Source organism: Barbatula barbatula, assembly GCF_947034865.1.
Source record: "Barbatula barbatula genome assembly, chromosome: 13".
NCBI classification, from domain to species: Eukaryota; Metazoa; Chordata; class Actinopteri; order Cypriniformes; family Nemacheilidae; genus Barbatula; species Barbatula barbatula.
In genome coordinates this window covers 9,215,762-9,237,250 of record NC_136776.1, presented here as the reverse complement: position 1 = coordinate 9,237,250, position 21,489 = coordinate 9,215,762, and the positions used below count along the sequence as shown (strand labels likewise).

General features: G+C 37.7%; 2 protein-coding genes across 3 annotated transcripts in view; both read right to left on the bottom strand.

Moving 5' to 3' along the window:
* Nucleotides 1-312: 312 nt before the first annotated feature.
* gmppb (GDP-mannose pyrophosphorylase B) lies at nucleotides 313-11,356 on the bottom strand. Of its 2 annotated transcripts, none has more exons than XM_079471605.1 (10): nucleotides 11,160-11,356; nucleotides 10,226-10,369; nucleotides 5,681-5,761; nucleotides 5,537-5,585; nucleotides 5,316-5,458; nucleotides 5,048-5,206; nucleotides 3,627-3,705; nucleotides 3,297-3,424; nucleotides 1,674-1,856; nucleotides 313-1,548 (listed from the first exon to the last, which is right to left on the bottom strand). In XM_079471605.1, the coding sequence occupies exons 2-10, from the start codon at nucleotides 10,352-10,354 to the stop codon at nucleotides 1,417-1,419; spliced, it is 1,083 nt and encodes a 360-aa protein (XP_079327731.1). In that variant the 5' UTR covers nucleotides 10,355-10,369; nucleotides 11,160-11,356; the 3' UTR covers nucleotides 313-1,416. The 2 variants fall into 2 exon arrangements, with proteins under 2 accessions (XP_079327731.1, XP_079327732.1); XM_079471606.1 differs by lacking the exon at nucleotides 11,160-11,356 and adding an exon at nucleotides 10,520-10,843 and having other exon boundaries at nucleotides 362-1,548.
* Nucleotides 11,357-12,112: 756 nt separating this feature from the next.
* Nucleotides 12,113-21,489, bottom strand: part of ip6k1 (inositol hexakisphosphate kinase 1) — a 38,377-nt gene continuing 29,000 nt past the window's right edge. Inside the window, exons 3-6 of the mRNA XM_079471696.1 lie at nucleotides 19,130-19,334; nucleotides 18,322-18,503; nucleotides 17,736-17,911; nucleotides 12,113-14,638 (exon numbers count right to left, since the gene is read on the bottom strand). Of these exons, the coding sequence (XP_079327822.1) occupies nucleotides 14,123-14,638; nucleotides 17,736-17,911; nucleotides 18,322-18,503; nucleotides 19,130-19,334 (1,079 nt within the window). The 3' untranslated portion in view covers nucleotides 12,113-14,122. The remainder of the gene's footprint in view (nucleotides 14,639-17,735; nucleotides 17,912-18,321; nucleotides 18,504-19,129; nucleotides 19,335-21,489) is intronic.

Sequence of the window (21,489 nt, the reverse complement as noted above, 5' to 3'; positions counted from 1 at the left end):
TGACTTTATATGGAAGCAGTAAAGCAGGAAGGCATCAACCTGAAGATATTTGATACACTGCTCAGAGCCCACAAAATACCTGTCATATGATTCATGTTCTAATTCCTATGGATATTTATGATGATGTTACTATGGTACCATAGTTATACCAGGAAGAGTTCCAAAGTCAAATTTAATTTAGGTCATTATTTATTCTTCCTCGTGTACCTGACAACCTGTATCTGACTCTTTCCTCTGCGATACACATTTTGAGAAATGTCTGATTATTTTTTGTCCATTCATTTTAAGTCAAAATAGTTGTGTGTTTTTTTTGTCCTGCAGAAGAGTCATACAGGTTTAGGAAAAACAGCTGGTGAAAAATGAAAGGATTTTCATTTATTTTGCTGAACCATCCCTTTAACTATGGTTTTTGTAACAAATCCATGTTTATTACAGACAATGCTTAATCTTTCAAAGAGCTCATTTATTTAAAGTACTTTCAAGGAAGACAGTGTACAGTCAATTATGTGATGCATGAATCATACAGCCTGGTGGTATTTCCACAGCACGTTATTCTTTTTTCCAATAGTTAAGATATGAAAAAAGCAAATTGAATCCGATGTTGCCCATCATCATAATTACCATCATCATGTAATGAACATGTGTGAATTAGATATCATTTACCCTGAATCAGAACAAGCAATTTTAAAAACCTTTAAATTGTCGAAACTGTGTTTGACAAAAAAGCAAAAAACTGCTTTTATATATAGGAACAACTGAAAAGAAAAAGGCAACAAGATGTTGGACAGGTTTATATTACTTTGATAGAAATGAAAATCAATCAAATACCTCAATTTGTGTACACAGCTTTGCATAACTGCATGTCTGTTTTTCCTGTTGGTTCATATGCACATATCAGTGACATTTCTGCAAATGACCTTGTTTGTGCATAATCTTTAGACAAGGTCATATGTTTATGTTCAGTAACTCTCATGAGATGCAGTTTGTACTGATTCCAGTCTTTTAGTCTGGTGTTGCATAATGTGTCTGATACAGTACATAATAGTAACCCACCCTAACCTACCAAAAAGCGAACAAACACTGACAGCCTAGCAGTGCCTCATAAGAAATAAAATGTACAAAACTTGAAAAAATAGCATTTGTCTTGTCTTTGTGTTCCATGTTTTCTTACTGTCAGTAATAGAGGACACTTAAAATGGCCCTCAACAGGTCAGAATCGTGTAATGCAACACTTTACCTAGGGAGCATTTACTCTAGATGTTATCTACCTGCAGCATCCTCATTAAACACCACAATCTATAGGTGCATACTTCAAAAGCTCCAGATGTCCTATCCCAGCCAATACTCTCTTTGTGATTCAGCAAAGTATTGCCAAAAACACACTCAAGCACTTTGTGAGGGCTGTGTAAGGCGGTTTCACATGATGATTCGTGGTTCAGGAACAGAGTCTGTGATGGACTTGTGTGGCAGAACATTGGCACCGTTGATGTAGAGTTCGTCATTCACTATTACATCCTCCCCTAAAACTGTCACATTCTCCATCCGCACCTGAAGAGCAACCAAATACTATTAGCAACCAAGCCTCAGGCAAGCACAGCAACTGCAAATAGGTATGGATAAGAATATCATTGATTTTCTAGATAGAAAGACATATCTGGAAACCTGAAACGTACCCACTGTCCCACTGATGAACTCCATCCCACGATGCATGACTCCAGCCAAGAGTGGGAGCGTATGTGCGCCCCCTTCAGTACGGTACATCGCTTTATCCTCACACCATCCTCCAGAACCACTCCGGCTCCAATTGTCACATTTGGCCCGATGGTACAGTTCTTACCGATCACTGCTGTTGGGTCCTTAGGTAAAACAAAGTGCATTATAAAAACGGTTCTGGAAACTTACTAAATAATAGCATTACAGTTTTAGCTAAGAGGTTTTTAACACTGCAGAAAAGTACACGAAGATATTATGTGTGTAATAATTAATTATATTTGGTAATTTATGGTTTATTATATATGCTGTTAAAAAGAAATATGTTTACTATATTTGCAATTGGAAAATATGACACTTCATTAGTTTGCTTGAAATTTTAAGCAAATCTTGCTAAAAAAGATTACGTTTGTCCTTTGTATTTTGTCTAGTCATAATGTTACAGTATGTAAAAGTGCTACGTCTAAATGGTCTAAAAAATATTAAATGTTTTACATGATCTTGGAAACCTTTTAATCTTATGGCATAAGCATAATTGCTTAAAGTTAAAGAGTTCTTTCATTACAATTCCTAACATTTTATTTAAAATATGAATAGCTGACCGCTCCTTCAATGCTGTTTAAAAAAACGATCACAGGTTAACACATAAAAAAATGTCTGATTAAATGACAAGAGAGAACATTTCTGTAACTTCTCTAGTACACAAATACTGTGTACCCAAAAGATGATGTTTTTATTAGCACTTAGGGTCTCATGCTCAATTTGTGTCAGGTTTTTGGAACTTCACTATGATACATCTTTCCTTAAAATACTTTAAATGGGGTACTTTAAACAGAATGACTTTCCTTTATCTTAATCATGTACTTTTGGTCAAATTAATTTTCTAATAATATTCTATATTAGATAATTATTTGAGAACAATATAAACTTTAAATACAGTATATAAGTCAAAATGTTGCCTGTTGCACAAACCGAGAAGAACAAACTGCAGAGGAAGTTTTAAGTTGACAAAAGCAGTCAGAAAATAAAATGAAAATAGAAAATATTAGAATTATTTCATTCGGCAACACAACTTCGCAGTAGTGAGTAATTGCAATGTGGTCTTTCATTGTCCTTGGTGCCTATTATAATAGGATGTACAATTGTATTTTTTTTTGATTCAGGCCTTTCAAATGATACTGAATACATTATTGCCAATGACCTTTAGTCTCTGCAACTTTAGCGTTCTTTGCCTTTGGATGCTAGTGATGTCGTTTTCCCCTACAGTTCTAGTCATCTAATATGATGTTGCATAGAGAGCAACTGCATGAATGTAAATATCTGACTGAAAAATGTAAACATCAACCAAAATATACTGCAATGTTTGGTCAATAAAAAGATAGGGAAGATAGCTAAAGTCACTATAGATCTACAACAATTTACCGGGGTTACGGTGTAAAAAGGGTATGTGTAAGTGTATCAAGCTTAAATCATAAAATCATAAAACATTTTTGTGCTGGCACGGTACTTTGTGAAGCCAGAGTAATTTGGAAAAAAACACACTGCCTATCCAATCAAAATCAACCAGTTGTGAAATTTGTTCATACCACAAGGACGTTTCCAAGGAACCCCGGTCCAGTGTGAAGCTTCTCAGGGGCTTGATGCCGAACGGACTGCAGGTACATGCACATGCCTGTCAGGAAGTCTTTGGGCTGGCCAATGTCCATCCAGAACCCTGAAACATCATAACATCATATACAGTATATTACTATAAAAGAGTATATCAGAGTATATTATAACATAGAAGGAACATGATCAAATCATGTATGTAGAAGCTGCAACTAGTGGCGAAAATTTTATTTAAATTTAAAATTATTTTCCAAGAACATGAAGTGTGCTTGTTAGAGGTGGGATATGTTTGGTGTTTGTTCTTGCACCTTGCAGCTCCATGGCATAAAGGTGGCCTTCCTCTGCCATGACAGGAAAGATTTCCTTCTCAATGGAAGTTGGTCTCAACTGAGGGATAAATTACAGAAAATGTTGAATTAAAGGAGTAAAAAGAACAAAAAGTTTTAATATAGAGCAGAGGTTTTCAACCGGCCCCTGGTGGTCCGCGGCGGCATTGCATGTGGTCAGTGACATGCATTCCAGCCTACCTAATTTCACTATTAAAATAACTTTTTTTCATAATTTATTATTCCAAACATTTCCAGAATATGTGCGCATTGGTGTGAATACTAAATTTAATGAAAATATCTCAAATAATATAGAGGAGTTGAGATTCCAACTGACCCTGGAGAGGCTAGCTTTGCACCTATCAGGTCTATCCTATGCTTTGCTAACGTTGTGTTTTGCGTCCCCAACGTCATATACGTCATACACATTCATCTTGCGTGCGAAATAGACCAGCATCTCGGAGTTAAGGATTATTGAGGTTTCATTGAAAAGACGCTTAATATTGGTGAATTAAAATTTGGAGTGGAGTGGAGCTCTCCAGCATGGATCGCTTTTAAGTGAGGAAAGTGACTGATGTCTGGACAGATGGACAGGCTTCTGCTGCATGCTCTTCAGACAAAGCTACAACCTTGGAGGAAACAGGGAAAACAAGTGGGAAATGGGTTGAAGATTATGTTAAGTATGGATTTACAGTAACGACTGACAAAACAGGAGAGGAGGTACCCCTTCGGATGTTCAACGTTGGTTTAATTTGAAACCATGAAACCGTCAAAACTTTCTCGTCACACAAACACATTAGCGGGCCGCCGATTACTTGTTAGTCAGAATGGTGGTCCCTGGCACAGAACCAGTTGAAATCCCCTGGTACACAGAATTGCCAAACATCTGAACCAGCTCATCAAGGTTTTACTAACTAGGCAGGCAAGAAAGGTGCAGGCAGGTGTGTTGAGGCAAGTTTGAGAGACTATTGTCTCTGTAGAACCTTTATAAACCGGGATAGGTATTTTTGGGGATCTGTTTAATAGATTTGCAAAAATCAAGTATACTATTACCAATAACTTTTCTCCATTGGATGGTTGAAAAACATCCTATCCTGGTTTGAAGGCATCCAATTGACGAAATGCCCCTTCATTGCTTTGCAGAGACCTGTACTTCATGTTGTAATATAAACTGCAGGACACTAGCACTCCAAGGCTGAGGCATGGGATTTCACAATTGCATTTTTCCTAATATACGTATGCTTTTGTGCAATTTAACTCTTCGTATAAAAAAGCCACCTCATCAAATAGTCACAAATCGTCATCAAATACATATGAAATGTTCCTGACAGGTTTTATGAACCAAAATAATTAGTATAGAAACTTTGATCAAAAATGGTGAACTGTATAGCAAAATGGCTGACCTGGATTCTTCTCAGCATGGCAGGACTGAAGATGTACATCCCAGCATTAATTTTGTTGGAAACGAACACTTGCGGTTTCTCTACAAAACGATGTATCCGTCCAGTGTCCCCTTCATAAACAACCACACCATATTTAGATGGCTCTTCCACTTTGGTAACCTGAAACATCAGGCAGATATTAACCCCATCCCAAAAACTAAATCTATCATATTTCACTCACGTAAATGACATGGCTTAATTATATTTCTAACATAAACCCTTTACTTACAACAATTGTACCCTCCTTGCCATGCTGGTGGTGAAACTTCAACATGTCTTCAAAGGGGAAATCACAGATGACGTCACTATTGAGGACAAAAAAAGGTTCCACGCTGTCTGTCAAAAGCTCTCGGGCTAATGCCAGAGGACCAGCTAGAAAAAACAACGGGGCAGTTAAAGCATCTGATTTTCTGAAGGTTGTGCAGTCAGAATGTGGGATTGTATACCTACCAGTGCCTAAAGGTTCCGTTTCATGTGAAAGAGAGATTTTTATTCCAAGCTGTTCAATTCAAAAATAGAATGATATTATTTTGATGTGTCTCACATATGATAAGCCATGTGTGAAACATGAAGTTCAAGTCAATGAACACTCACTCTTTGCTCCTGAGCTCTCATCTCTCGCTCCAACAGCTCTGACATGTAACTGACAGCCAAGATGACATGCTTGACTCCAGCCTGACACAATACATAACAAGAAATACACATTTATTTGAGAACAAAATTCCTAGAATAAAACACCTAGAATAAATTAGGCAAGACTGAGGTTGGATGACAAAATAAATAAATAAATAAAATATCCCATTTTAATATTGCATTTAAAGTTGTTGTTCAAGTATTGTAAGTATTTAACATTTTACTCAAGTCAATTTTTCCAATACCTGTACTTTGTGACAGTGTTTTACTTTGTAAAAAACGACTTCACTAAATTATATCTCATACTTAAAAAAATTTCATGTGGTCGTTTTACCTTTTATACAGAATTTAAGTATATTCAAAATCTAAAACTTTTCTACTTTTGAAAGTGAAATATCAGAAGTAAAAGAAATTGTTTTGAAAGAAGAAAATACTTAAGTAATGTCCACCTCTGAGTTTTGCCAACTATATCCAACACAGACCTGCCTGACACAGTGTTAAGAGACTATAGACGGTTTCAAAGGAATAACATAAACAAACATTACTGTGCATCCCTTTAACATCAGTACACATTTGCAAATAATAGAGTGCCTAGATTATTTCTGATAACAAGCAAAAGAAGCAGAGAAGAACCGTTGTGAGGCTAATTTTGCCTCTTCAATATTCTGAATTAAGACTGCGATACAAAGCTCGACTGCTAGATGTCAATGTCCCATACGGTTTCTTTAAATGTGACAAAACTACAGGACACATTCAACACATTGATTATTTTATACAATTATTATACAATAAAATAATAATGTTAATTAATATTAACATTATTTTAATAACATAAATAGTTATATTATTAGATACAAGCCAGACCAATAAACAAACTTAAAGGTGACTCCACTCACTATAACTTCATAAGAAAACTATAACTTCATAAGAAAACATACAGAAAGTATCAATGTTTATTTTGAACACCACTCAACCGGCACCGACAAAAAATTATGGCTAATCTGAATATTGGATTTCAATTTTATATATTTTTTGCTATGTATTGTATTTGTAAAAAGATATTCAATCGCTTAAAGTCTTAACAAAATTACTTAATTTGGATATGGATGGCAAACTTCCACATGTAGACCGTTTCATCGGACGGGGACCCCTCCAGTTAACTTCCGGTCTGTGTTTGTTTATCAGTCTGGCTAGTGTCTACTAATATAACTATTCATATTTTAATTTATTTATGTTAATATTCATTTATGCTGTCGATTGATTTAAAAGGTAATCTGATTAGTCACGATATATTGCAAATAACATTGATGTCTTTAAATATACTTTTACATTATAATAATTTCACATTTAATCTCCAAATGAATGTAGAAAGAACAGATTTCTTTAACAGCTTAATTTTATGAATGAAAGCCAACATTCTGATAATAGTACTGCACAGTAGCGAACCCTCTTGATGACCTAAACTATCGTAAAAAATAATGTTTAAATAATATTTAAAAACGAAATGCGAGACTTGCGTGGTTTTGTTCATTCAAGCACGAAAGAGAACTTAATACTGGTGCACTGTCTGACAGATTCTGACAAAGATTCACTTTAGCCTGTGACTGTACAGACCAGACAGGACCACTGTCGTGTTGCATTTCCCGCTAGAAGCTATCTATCTAAGCTATCTACACTGAAAGCCTCGAAGCAAATCACGCTTAAGTGGTTTAAAAGCCTTTATATGAATAAGAACGTGATTATATAAAGAACGCTAGACAACGGATAACAAAACAAAAGGATGCTGCATTAATTGCGTAAAATATTTTTTTGCGTTAATCAGAAAAAAATGAAACGCTTGAACATTGACATCCCTTATATTAATTCATACTATTTTATTGTAAAATAATTGTATTAAATAAAAATATATACATTTTGTTGTACGTAAATTGTATGAAATAAACAATTTGTTGAATGGGTCCTTATGTTTTGTCACATTAAAATAAATCGTATGGGACATTGATATCTAGCGGGTCAGCTTGGTATTGCAGTCTAATTTCAAAACATTGAAGAGGCAAGTTTACCCAAGTAATGCTTCTTCTCTGTGTCTTTGGCTTATTATCAAAAATTATCTACAGGCACTTACGTATTTGCGAATGTGTACCAGAAGTTTAGGGCAGTCCACGAACACACGAATGCGCAATAACGTTTGTTTATGTTGTTGCTTTGAAACAATCCATTTACCTAATCAAACCAGGGCCAGTATTCACTAAGATCAACATTTGATCTTACAGCTAAGAGTTCTTCTAAAAAGTTTTTAAAGTTTTTAGTTAAGAGTTTCCTCTTAAAACCTGTTCACAACACTGCTGAGAGCAACTTTAACTAAAGCCGCGGTCAGACTTGACTTTGAGCATGCACTGATTGTTCGTACGGTGGTACAAAAATGGGCGGGCATGATTCCTCCTTTTTTCAGAGTTCTGTACCGAGAGGTCACGCTGTGGCTTTTTGATCATCCATTGGCCTCAGGCACTCACGTGACACGAATTCGCCGGTGAGAGTTCACCAAACTTGAACTTTGCTACGCAGCGAACTGCGAAATATTGTTGGACGGGCTTGCCTTCCCTGTCTGTAGCATTCGCATGCGTATGAAGGGAAGTCAATGGAGGGAAAAGTCAAGTGTGGCCACGGCATAAGGAGCTTAAAGAAAATTTAAGCTAAGAGAAACGGTGGGGTTGACAAAGTTGCCATGGACGATGCCAGCAAGTTTACTGACATTACCACGGTGATTGGCTGATAGGGGATAGGTCTCTGCCATTATAGAATGAGGTATCATGTTGACATATTTACATTTAGATCTTAAAATATAAATGTAGTCATATTTACAAACAATATTAAAATATAATTATTGATATATTCAAGTCATTCAAATCAAGATTATTAAATATATGCAAAGTTACTAATTAAAAAACTATATGTTTTACTGTATTTTAGGATTGTTGCGAGTTGGTCTTAGTGAGGACTTCTCTTCACTAGTTCTAAAATTCCACATATTTAGCGGGAAGACGTTTAATGCAATACTCCCCAGCAAACACAGAACGTTCCCCTAACGTTCCCCTATGGTTCCCATTTGTTTTTTCGTTGGGAACTACAGGGCAACGTTCACAGAACGTTCCCTGTAGGTTAGTTTTTCCCTAACCAAAAGCTAACGTTCCCGAAACGTTCCCTGCAGGTTCGTTTTTTCTAACCAACAGCGAACGTTACCGGAACGTTCCCTGCAGGTTAGTTTTTTCTAACCAACAGCGAACGTTACCGGAACGTATCATATGAATCTGTGAATTTATTCCATTAAAATAATTATTATTTTTTCCAGAGTCAATTGGCATCTGATTGTATAGTAAGTAAAAAACATAGCAGGTAATCTGCATATCTTGTTTGCCATGTTCCTCATATTTTATGTCATGCAATTGAGTCATGTTTGCTCTTTTTGTGTGTCAACAGCAGCTACCTCTACCCCAAAGGCTCTTTTAGGAGCACTTTCACATAGCGTCTTTGGCATATTGTAAGTATATGTTTTTAAATACTTTTTATAAGATGCATTGATGATTTTATAAGATGCATTGATCTTATACACATGGGTTTAGAAAAGATTTGTAATTTTTTTTAGTAAAACACATTGTACTGCATGTACTTTCATTTGTATAGAACTCTTCATATAATTGCCAAATAATTGTATTGTTTTCCATGTTGTACTGTGGCTTTGAGTAGGAAAAGCCTCTGCTAAATGCCTTGACTGTAAATGAATTGCAGGCATATTAAGGATCAACATCAGTATGGTTAAATTATATTATATTTTGGTTAAATTTTTTGTAGTTGTGTATATATATATATATATATATATATATATCATGCTACATTTAATATATAGTAATTCTATTATGATTTGAAAATTAAATTTTGCCAATTAGTTTTACGTGTTAAAGGTATTATTATTTTCTTTCTCTTTGTATGTTGTTTAAGGTTGTTTATGCAGTTTAATTTAATAAATTTTGATTTATTTAACCCAGTTTTTGTTCTCTGAGCAACAAACAATCTATAACACGTGATTTTAGACTCATTTCGTTCATCATACCATGGTTAGGAGAACGTTATCGTAACGTTAGAATAACGTTCCCGTAACGCTAGGGGAACGTTCCCGTAACGTTACGATAACGCTAGCGCAACGTTAGGGGAACGTTCCCCTAACGTTAGTACAAAGGTAGGGGAACGTTCCTCTAACCTACAGGGAACGTTCTAATAACGTCAAGAAACTTTCCTGGAAAACTAACAGGGAACGTTAGAATATCTGTTCTGGGAACGTTCTAGGAACCACGCGCTAACGTTCCCAGAATGTTCTGGGAACCAAAAATTGTTTGCTGGGTCTTAGCACAAAAATGTAGGAGTCCTACAAGCTATGAGAGCTACTTTTAACCTTGGTTCTCAAAACAAAGTGTCTAAATGAAAACATCCGAAACCAGTGGTTTCACCTACCTTGACAAGAGCTTCCACCTGATGAAGCAGGATGGGTTTGTTGCAGAAGTCCACCAGCGGTTTGGGCACGGTGAGGGTGAGGGGTCGTAATCTTGTGCCATAGCCACCAACAAGAATCAGAGCTTTCATAATGTCTCACAAGAACTGAAAGTAGTCAGAATAGATTTGCATGAAGTCATGTAGAAAGAGCACCTGAGACACATGATTGAAGATATGTGAAAAGAGGAGCTCTGATATTTAAAACTAGTCACACAGGAAGAAACTGACACCTTGTTTAGTGCCCTTTAAACAAACCTGCAACGCCTGTTATTCATATTTATGTCATGAGCAAAGACTTTCGAGACTCGACTGACTGGATATTGATATTTTACACTACCACTCAGTCTGGACACACCTACTTAACAAAGTCCTTAATAATTTTTCAATGCAGCCACACTTGTGTGTGTGTGTGTGTGTGTGTGTGTGTGTGTGTGTGTGTGTGTGTGTGTGTGTGTGTGTGTGTGTGTGTGTGTGTGTGTGTGTGTGTGTGTGTGTGTCTGTGTGTCTGTGTGTCTGTGTGTGTGTGTGTGTGTGTGTGTGTGTGTGTGTGTGTGTGTGTGTGTGTGTGTGTGTGTGTGTGTGTGTGTGTGTGTGTAAAGAAGTACCCCTTTTAAAAAAGTGAATCTTCTAGGCAGATATTTATTTCTTTTCAGTCAAAGTCATTCATTTTAAAAACGTTCTCATTAAATACAATAATTTAAGTATTCACATGAAAGAAACGATGTGTTTGTCTACAAAAAAAATCAGACTTTTAAGAAAATGCAATCAGATCAAAATATTACTGTCCAGGAAAACATTTCACCTGTTTCTGTTATACATCTAACGTTATATCACGCTGGTCTCTATAGACTATGAAATCTATATTAAATGATTAAACGTTAATCGTGAAACTCACCGATAAACGTCAAACTTGATCCACTGATGTGAAAATAATTCCAGATGATAAAGTAAGGCGCTTAATGCTGACTCCAACATATAAACACTATTCAGCAATTAATCAAATGTAAGTTTCTGAGAGATGTGTTTGATCTATATTGCTATGTAATGAATTAATTTCACTTCAGTTCCGTACAGTGATGACGCTCTGTATATGGGTGGGGCCACGGCGATGTGACGTCACGGGTCAACGGACTGTACCACTTTTGGGGAACCATTGAATATTTGTCTGAAATTACAGCAGTTCAATTTCGTCAACATCTTTTAAACGATTAAGTTATTCGTATATTTGAAATTATTGTAAGCGAATTCTTTAAAGTTAGTAAACTAAATACCCTAAATGTATAATTATGTGTACACTATCTAAATCCCACCCCGCATTTAAGAACCACATGTGTCTTCACGAACCAATTATATGAGAACAACGTGGCGCACAATCCAACGACATTCAAAATAAAAGTCCAAACAAATAAATCTTCTCTGGATTTATTACAGGATTTTCAATATTTCTCTTTAAAAATATATATAAATATATGCTGCAGTTTTCTAGATTAAGTAAAAATAATTAATTATTTTAATAAGATGTAAACTAACGGTACTGCTTAGCGTGTTGACAAAACGTATAAAATATGCTCTCCTAATTTTAAGTCGCTTTGGATAAAAGCATCTGCCAAATGAATAACTGTAAAATTTAAATATAATGTATGTAAACCTTTTTGCTAAAGGCAAATTGCTAATTTATTGCTAATAAGTTGTGCTATTTTCTTGTGTACAGCATTAGTCCACTAAAAATGTCGGGAAATCTTAATCAGTATTTTTTCACTAAACACCAAGCACAGTCTGAATTTCATTCAAATGAACATAAAAATACAAAAAATAACGATAAAAAAACGAGACGAGACGATTGTTCTTAAATAAACAATTTATAGCTCACATTTAAAGTTGTCATATTATGTTTTTCTTAAAAAAATATACATTCATGCAACAACAGTAAAGCGAAAAGGAAAATGTATTTTTCAGGATAAGTTTCTTTCTGTCACATCTATGAAAGACAAAGACGACTTCATCCACATCAGTTTTTCCTTTCTTAGTGTCCCGGCACAAAATAAATGTGTAGATACACAAAACCGCTACACTTTTATTAGTAATGTTGGCATGGAAGAAATTATGTATTTCTAATGTTATTAAACATAACTGCAGTACAATGCTTATTTATTGTGAGAAGACAAGTCACACATGTGGCATTTGCTCCTGGAACAGTTCCCTTCAACATGAACTGAATTATGTTATGTGCTACTTTTAATATTAAGCAATTAATCATGTAATATAAACTCGGATAAAATGCCATAGCTATAATTTTGGTAAACATTTGGATGAAAAACAAAAGCAATCCAGTTCCAGCTATCGATTATTCACACATGTCAATACAGACACAGATGTCATATTTTGTCTTGGTAAATTCTTATTCATACACATCTGATGAATACACAAGTCAATGAATACAAGACAAGACAACTATTATATTTTGACAACTGCAAGTGCAGGTAGAGGTTATGCCAGAGAAAGAAGTGTGCATTTTTAAAGGACGACGCCACAGTGCATAAATGCTCCACCTATAGAGAATATCATAAACTGTGTTGCTACATGTGCTAAGGGTGGATAAAATGTCAGTGGTATACTGGTGTAACTAACTGATCATTTTAAAACATACAAAAATAAAAACATGCTCTTGAAATGGCTTTATAACAATCTACAGATCATAAAGTTTTTTCTTGTAATGATAACCATGTTTCAGACAGAATAAGTCTTTGTACATCTAAATTACTACACATAAACTAACTCACCGTATTCTGAAGAGTTTCGAAATGGGAAAGACTTCAAGAGGAGGCAAGAAAAATATCCAACAGCATAAAACACAGTAAAATGTAACATCCTCTAAATGAACAGACGAGGACAGCTACCAAAAAAGCTAAATGTTTACCTATTATAAATTATATTTTCACACAGATAAGCTGTATGGCTACTGCCATTAGGCAGGAATCACCTTTTTGTATGACCAGAGGTTTGAAACCCCATTAAAATGCCCCCAACTTCTGCAAGTAAAGCTTTGACCAACCATTCTAAGTTAAATAACTCCTGAAATACTGCATGTTTAGATAGACCCCAAACATCCCAAAACAAGCCCAAGTGTTAGGGTCATGTTTTAAAAGAACAAAAATCTAATTTGCAATGTGAAAAAAATAAGCCTATCTTCAGAATCTTTAAGTAACTTTTGCATTTTTACATTTTTGTAATGTAAATGTTCCCTTCAAAAACAGAATGCCCATCACTGCTATGCAAAAAAATACATTCTTTACATAAACATCTTCAGATTCATTATGGTGATTTTATACAATCGTTGTGTCTGTATTTAAAATAATTATTTTTGGGCAGGGATGGGAAGGAGAGCTTAATTATCCTTAAAATAATGTTAAAATTAAAAAAATCTGTATCATCCTAAAAATAGGCTTAATTTTCTTTTTTGCGAAACAATTCTGAATAATTCTAGCATGCACGCACTCACGCTCAAACACACACACGCACTCACGCCACACACAAACACAGACTCTATATACACACACTGACCCTAAAGCCCTGAGCAGTTCACATTTGTTTCATAACTGCAGTACTTCACGTGGCCACATGGTGGCAATGAATCCTTGGGAAGAACAGCAAATCCATGTCCTGCATTGTGTGTATGTATGTGTGGGGGGCGCCATTTGAGTTCTAACAGCTGTGGCGCAAGTCAAGAACTTCAGTAGAGGTCACCACCATTTTCTGTTTGTATGAAAGACTCAAGTCACAAACATTATCGATTTTTACAAATCTTTTACAAGAGTCTCGATGGGGCATACTGGGCGGCAAATTTAGAAACAATTTCAGCTACTGATTCTCCTCTTGAATCTCTCGCAAAATGTTGATGAGACTTTCCAGTCCAAATACATAGCCTCTGTCAGGTCCGTCATGGATGGTTTGGTCATCGCGGAAACCCTTAAAGGTACTGTGGGCAAAGTCTATCATACGCACGTCCACACTTGGCACCCGAGGGCGGCTATAAGTGTCCGAGGCAGGAAGGTTCTCTAAAGAGCCACGTGGCGCGACCAGATTTTCCTTTTCTGAGGGCAGTTCTGAAGGTTTCTGCAAGGCATCGACAGACTCAGGTTCTTTACCCTCATAAATGATGAGCAGAGAGCTGGAGTAGAAGCGGTATGATGCCTGTCGCTCCAGGACAGCCTTGAGGCTGCATAGTTTGCTCAGCATGGGCTCAAAAAGGTCTTTGCGCAGCTGCGTTCCATTGTGCATGAACTGAAAGAGCGCATTTCGAAAACCCTCAATGGAAAGACTGCGTCCGTAGTATTTGTTTCTGCATAGATAATGACCTGTATCCATTTGGTACACCTGCAGAAAAAAGACAAGAGATAAGGAAGGGGTGAATGATGATGAAGAAAAAGCAGATGAGAAACAGATGTTTTCAGGGCTCAACTGGCACTGACGTGAACAGCAATGTTAGGTCCTGTAAGTCTTCATCTGTCAACAGAACTTGAGATAACAGACATGTGACAGAGAGATGAAAGACGTTTTGTAAAGTGTTTTATAATACTCTTCTTAAAGTCACAATTTCTCAGAATGTCAGAAACTCCCCCCTTCAAATGACATCTCTTCTTTGCATGACGCATGGTGTATTATTTAAATTTTACATTTCTGTGCAAAACAACAACATATGCAGCCTCAGGAAACAGTTATATGATACTACACAAAAATGAATACAATTGCGGGTGGCCGATGCCTACCCAATTGGCATCAGCCGATGTCTACAGTCTTCTATAAATACGTGAGCTGCATAGATACAAAGTCAGACGGGTCTTCTCTAAACAGAAGTTACAGGCTTCTTCTCTGTCCGTCTCCCTCCTCTTTTCTCTCTCTCTCTCTCTCTCTATATATATATATATATATATATATATATATGTATATGCGAGCTCACAGATATAAAGGCAGACGTGTCTTCAGATGCGGGACATTTTCAGCTTGTGTTTTCGGCTCTCTATTATGGTTTGACCTCAAGCCGATAATGCCATTTTCGGCCGTCAAAAATTAAGCAAGAGTAGTACAACTCCTTAATTTTATTTGTTAAAATAAAAATTTAAATTTTTGAATAAAGAATTAACTAATATTAAATCTTAATAAATGTATTTGTGTCATCCGCTTTCTGTGTCTAGAGGTATGGGTTTGGCCATGGGGTTCTTAAGAGGGGTGGCTGAAGTTAAGTGCTCTCTCAACCTGGGGGATGCGGTTGAGCTGTCTGGCTGAGTGGCCTCTGATCCTATTGTACCGTCGACCTGATGGCAGGCTACTGTACATTGTGGTGAGGGTTGGTGGAGGGAAACTTGCTCTCAAAGTAAAGCACACAAAAGTAAAAGTGCTGTTGGGCCTTCTTGGAAAGCAATGTGTGGTTTGTGGTCCAGATGAGGTCCTCGGCAATGTGCACTCCCAGGAATTGAGCAATCAAATCACCTTTGTCAAATTTTTTAATACTGCAAAATCCCCACGTTATTCAAGCCCTGATATTAACCGCTCAATGGCCAACAATCCAATCGACTTCCAAAGAATAAAATCAAGCCCCACTCTCGTATTTTCTCAGTCTAGAAGCCTTAACACTCATATATGTCACCCTACACAAGAAAACACAGTCACAACAATTGATTTGATTCAGTTAATATAAGTTATCTGATAAATCTACTCATGGTCAGGGGCGGCTGGTCCACAACTGACCCTTTGCGTGAAGTTTCATTGACAGTCAACCAGTCCAATCATAACTCCGATATTATGTGCCCCTGTTGCTATTTTCCATTTTGTCCGACAATCAAACCATAGAGTTAAACCGGCTGCGCATTATGTAGTTTTATCATAATGCACAACAATAAAGACTTCTTAAAACAGACTCATACAAGAATACTTGTACAGAGTTTTAACTCATAAACTGACTGTAATATGATCCGCGCTGAAGGACTGCATCTCATCAACACTGACAGAATTTTATCTGAGTTAACATTTGATCTTTATGGTCATAATCACAGTTTCACCCGTTGCCTAAACGTGTCAGAAACAAACTGCGCTGTCCAGACATGATGTTGTTACAGCAAGCACAGTAAAGTAAATAAAATACTGATCGAAGAATAACTTAAAGTTATTCCAAGTCACTTTCAAATCCTGCAAATATTTACTTCAAATGCATATTGTGGACTTTCTTATTGCTTTTGGCTGAAACTAAAAGTCAATGATTTCCCGAAAAAATATTCTTTAGTGCAGTGGGAGCACTTCGGCTTATGATGAACATATTTTTAGGGGCCCAACAAGCCATTTGACATGCGATGTAAATGTTTCATCGCTGCTTAGCTGAAAAATGGCTTAACTCTCAAAGCACTGTAGTAAAATTCCTAGATGCTACAGTGTCTTTGCATCGTAAATATTAAAGTATAATACAGTGTTTTATAAAAAATATAAAAAGCTTGTGTAGACACTTTTGTGTAGACTCATTTATCTGGCGCCCCTAGCATAGAAAATACCTATATGTATTGTCACAGAAATTAACCAAATACAATTTTAAGTGTTACTTTTAATGAATCTTAACACAACTACAAGGCGAATATAGTGTGAATAAATCTGTTTATTTCAAAATGATTTAGCTATTTATAATATATGCTGAACAGTCTTCTTCCATGGATAATTGACCAGCCGCCACTGGTCATGGTAGTATTTTTTAAAACATTGTAACTTTACACTTTACTAAAAGAGTGATTTAAACTTTTAACAAAACTGACGCTCAGTGGTTCCAGATATCAGAGATGTTGCCACAGTTGAAATAAATTTAGGCTGTCAATTGTCTTTTATGTGATCCCAGCCTGAATCAGTGGTGGTGAGATCACAACTTCTGGCTCTATGTGGATAAGACCGTCCTGTTCATACAAAAATCCCTCTTGACTATTACAATCGCACAGAATGTTTGGAAATTGATATTGACATTTCCTGCTGACACATCAAAAAGAACATCTTTATGGACTTTTGCCCAGTACTATCTATTTGGACATATTTACAGTACTTTCTAATGCCAATATTTGTTTCAGACATATACAGTATGTGGAAAGAATAGAGTATGGGTTTTCATTCTTGTCATATCGAAAACAAGTACATGAAAGCCACCTTTTGCTGCATTTGGAAAAAAACTTTGTTGGATGTGTAAGTGTGTGAAATATTTGTATTTATGTGAAATCCACACTTTTGTTTTTACATGTATTTCCGTATATCAGATTTCTTTATGGGAACACATGCAAATATGGTAAAATCCAGTCTAGAAAATTCTAATCATTGCCAACCACCAAAGACGAATCTGTGATGGCACAGGATGAAGATGTTGAACTTTTTTACATGGGCTGCAAGCATTTTGCGTGTCAACTAAACAATCAGTAGGAAACAGGTCTCAGGTGAAAGCCGTCCTCACCTGCATGCCACACACACGCACACCTAGCGTCGCAGAGGTGCTCTGTTCGCATTTCTTCATCTGACGGGCAGCCTTTTCCTCTGACGCATCATCACCATGCTGCCGGGTGCCCATCTTTAGGTCCAGGATACAGGGGTAGCTGAAATGATGGACCACATTTTCCAACAGCAAAAATTCTTGTGGAAGTTTGGCATTAAGGATCGTAACACATTTACTCTACAGTGCTTAGAACATTACCTGTTTATTTATTAGGGACCAAGCACAAAAAGGCAAAAGTTAGTTTATCCTATCATTACTATGCCATTTAGCTTCTGTAGTCTACCACAGCAATGTAAAGGAAAAAGACAAAATGTTGGTGTGAAATCCAGTTGAGAACACTATTCCTAACTACACAAAAAAAACTTTTTACATTTGTCAAAACAAATGGTATAAAAAAGAATTACTGTGATCAGTTCAATGCACCCAGTGATTTTGGATTTTGTGAAAAACATTGAATTCAATAATTAGAGCTGGCAGAATTTGACAACATTCTTAAAAATGACAGTAAATCTTTTGTCAATCGATATTTAGTATACAAGCAGGATACTGTAGAGTTTCCTGTCTTTGGAGTCAGAGCGCATGCGGCTGAGCTGTTGTTTATGACAGCGCAAACTCCAGGGGTTGTGGCTGATCTTCTCTGTGCTCAGTCCGCTGTTTCCATCAATCATTTGGAAAGGAACGTCTGAATGGATCTGCAGATCCAGACGAGGACTCTTCAACTCCTGTAGACTGCATAGACACATCAATTAACCATAATGCAACTCATAAATAACTACAGGAAATGTTTGCTTATGATTATTGCTGCTGATAGTGGTGTAACCACTTATTGGGCCTAATTTATCAAGCTAACTTAGACAGTAGAACTTAAAAACAGTAGAAATCATCTCTACTTGAGATTCATGACACATTCATATGCTGCACATTGGTAACGACACATAGTTTTGCTAAAAGTAATTTCAAGTTTAAACGCATCTAGAAGCAGACAACGCTATTCTCGCATCTGAGCTTAAGTCTGGTGATTATGACTCATTCATTCATGATTTAGCTAAAGAGGAATAGTATTTTTTAGCTTTTCGATTAACTAACAAACATAAATTACTCACATAACTATATTTGTTTTCATAGAAGCGGTGTACTTATGATAATAAATCGTAAATAATTTTTCTAAGGCATTGTTTCTGCCTTTTGTTCACAACATTTCAGGTGTGATCATTTGTATGTTCCGAATACATATTTCAGTGTCTTGTCACTGCTAAAGCACTCATTACCATTTTACCTGAGCTCTCAAAAAAAGTAAATGGTGTCAGATTGTCATCACTTACGATTCATTTGCCAGTATATGAAAGGTCACTTACTTCTCATTGCTGTCACTTTCGTGAGCTGGTCTGTCATCTTTGTGCTCACTACCGGAGCGATGTAGGCTACGACGAGAGTGTTTTCGACGAGGTTGATCTCGCTCGGGTAGCTCCTCGTGATCCAGTCCCTCACTTTCCTCATACGGATATGCCACCAGATTGATGTAGCCGTCAGAATCTCCCTCAAAACACACAAGCACCACACCTACAACAGATGTTTACATGTGCTAAGAGTTCAATATAATTAAAAACACATTTACATTCATCTGCAATGTTCTCAGAAATGTGATATTATATCAGAACTTAAACTAAATGACAGTGTCAATCTACACTATTCAAAGCTCGAAAAATGAAAACATTGACACTTTCCCGTGTTTGCCATACCGATTTAATCTGAATACAGTAGGTAATGGTAAACAAACTTGGCTTGCTGTCCTTGAAAGGGTGCAAACCAGAGGTTCGGCTCAAGCTCCAAGCTTAACCCCCCCCCGCCCCATCTAAGAAAACTGAACAGAGGAAAGAGAATAAGAGCAAAGTAGGAGAAGGAGGGATGCCGGAAGAACTGACATTGGGGTGGCAAAGAGACTTCCACTTACTGTATATACGGTTTTAATGATGATTGACAAGACTGAATGTTTAGGCTCTGTGTATGCATTTGCTTTTCCCCTTCACCTTCTCTATTATATATTACTTTCAAGGTTGATCTTACTTTAAATGTTTTGTTTTCTTGTTCTGCTGATATGCCAGACCATTGATGATAAACCAGTCATGGTGAATAAAGGGTAACTGTCATGAATCACAGAGGGAGAGAACCCAAGTGCAGGCAGACACGGGGATGACGGGGTTAACAGAGATTTTATTATACAATAAACACAAAACAAAAACCCACAAGGGGGCAAAACAAGACAAGAAATAATCAGGACACGGACTAACTAAACTGAGAAAACAAACACTAAGGACAAGACTAGACTAACTCACTCACCAAGACCAGAACTAGAGACAAGATGCACGGATAATCAATACAAGGGTTACAGACGAGGACCGCATACAAGGTACAATATACAATGAACGAGCACAGGACAATGAACACGAGGATGTTTTATAGGGGAACAAACACAGGAGATAACAATGGGCAGGTGCGGGTACTGAAACACTCAGGGAAGGTTAACGGAGACAAAAGGGCGGGAAACACTGACGAGACACGAGAAAGCACATGGCAAGTTAGAATCAAAACAAAGCCATGTCTTTCTCACACAAAACCTAAGGCTATGCCATGACTCCGCAGCAAGACCAAGAATAAACATGACATGATGGCGAAATCATGACATAAGCCCACCCTTAAATGAATACATCCGTGAATACACTGACAAGACAAGGCAGACTGGGACAATGACAAGACAAGGCAAAACATACTAAACAATATTAGGGGCAGACAAGAATACATTACAAAAGGGTTGGGGTGACATAATAAAAATAACAAACAAGGGAGGGGGAACAACAGAGTTCATGGGGGGAACACATGTGTCCATGGGGGGAAGTCCAAAGGGGTTGGGATAAGGGGGTACAGTCTTTGTCCCTGGCGCTCGGAAGCGCGGAGTCCCAAGGGACTTAGGGGAGTGTACCCTGGGGGGAGGCGCTCGAGAGCGCGGAGTCCCAGAGGCTCTGGGAGGGACCAGCTGAGGAACTTGACTTGGGGACGCCGGCTGGAAGGCCGGCTGAGGAACTTGACTTGGGACCACCGGACTTTGGACCACCGGACTTGGGACCACCACCGGATTTGGGACCACCACCGGACTTGGGACCACCACCGGACTTGGGACCACCACCGGACTTTGAACCGCCCTCCGTTGCCTCTTCTTCAGCCGAGCCACCCGCCTGGTGGGCGGCTGAAGGAATGACGAGAAGGGCACGGGCGGCTCGGGATTGGAGGCCTCGGACGAGGACCCCCAGGATTCCCGTCTCCCACGCTTGCCACCAAAGCTGACTGCGGGTGAGGAGGCTGTAGGTGGTGGAGTGGAGCTTCCCCGGGTGACCACACCCAGGACACAGTGCTCCGGGACAGACGTCAGACCGGAACGAGAGGCTGGACAACAACTAGAAGAGAAGCCTCTACGTAGCTCCTCTCGAAGCTGCAGCTGCTCTACCAGGTGCGGGAACGGCTGATACACCATCTCCTCCCGCTCCGGAAAAGGCGGAGGATCGTCCATCCCAGCCCCCAGGTATGCCCAGACCAGCACATCAGGAACGGATGCCTTTCTGGCCTCAATGTCCAGGGCGTAGTCCAGCAAGGGACGCTGGCACTGGGCAGGGAATGGGCCTCCTCCAGCGTGGGACTGGGAGACCATATCCTTCCACCACTC

Excerpts from the sequence above, each read along its gene's own strand:
- gmppb (XM_079471605.1), bottom strand. The coding sequence starts at position 10,354 with ATGAAAGCTCTGATTCTTGTTGGTGGCTATGGCACAAGATTACGACCC. Across the intron at positions 5,586-5,680 it reads TGAGAGCTCAGGAGCAAAGA|CTTGGAATAAAAATCTCTCT; the intron begins GTGAGTGTTCAT and ends TGAATTGAACAG. Across the intron at positions 5,207-5,315 it reads GCAAGGAGGGTACAATTGTT|GTTACCAAAGTGGAAGAGCC; the intron begins GTAAGTAAAGGG and ends CTGATGTTTCAG.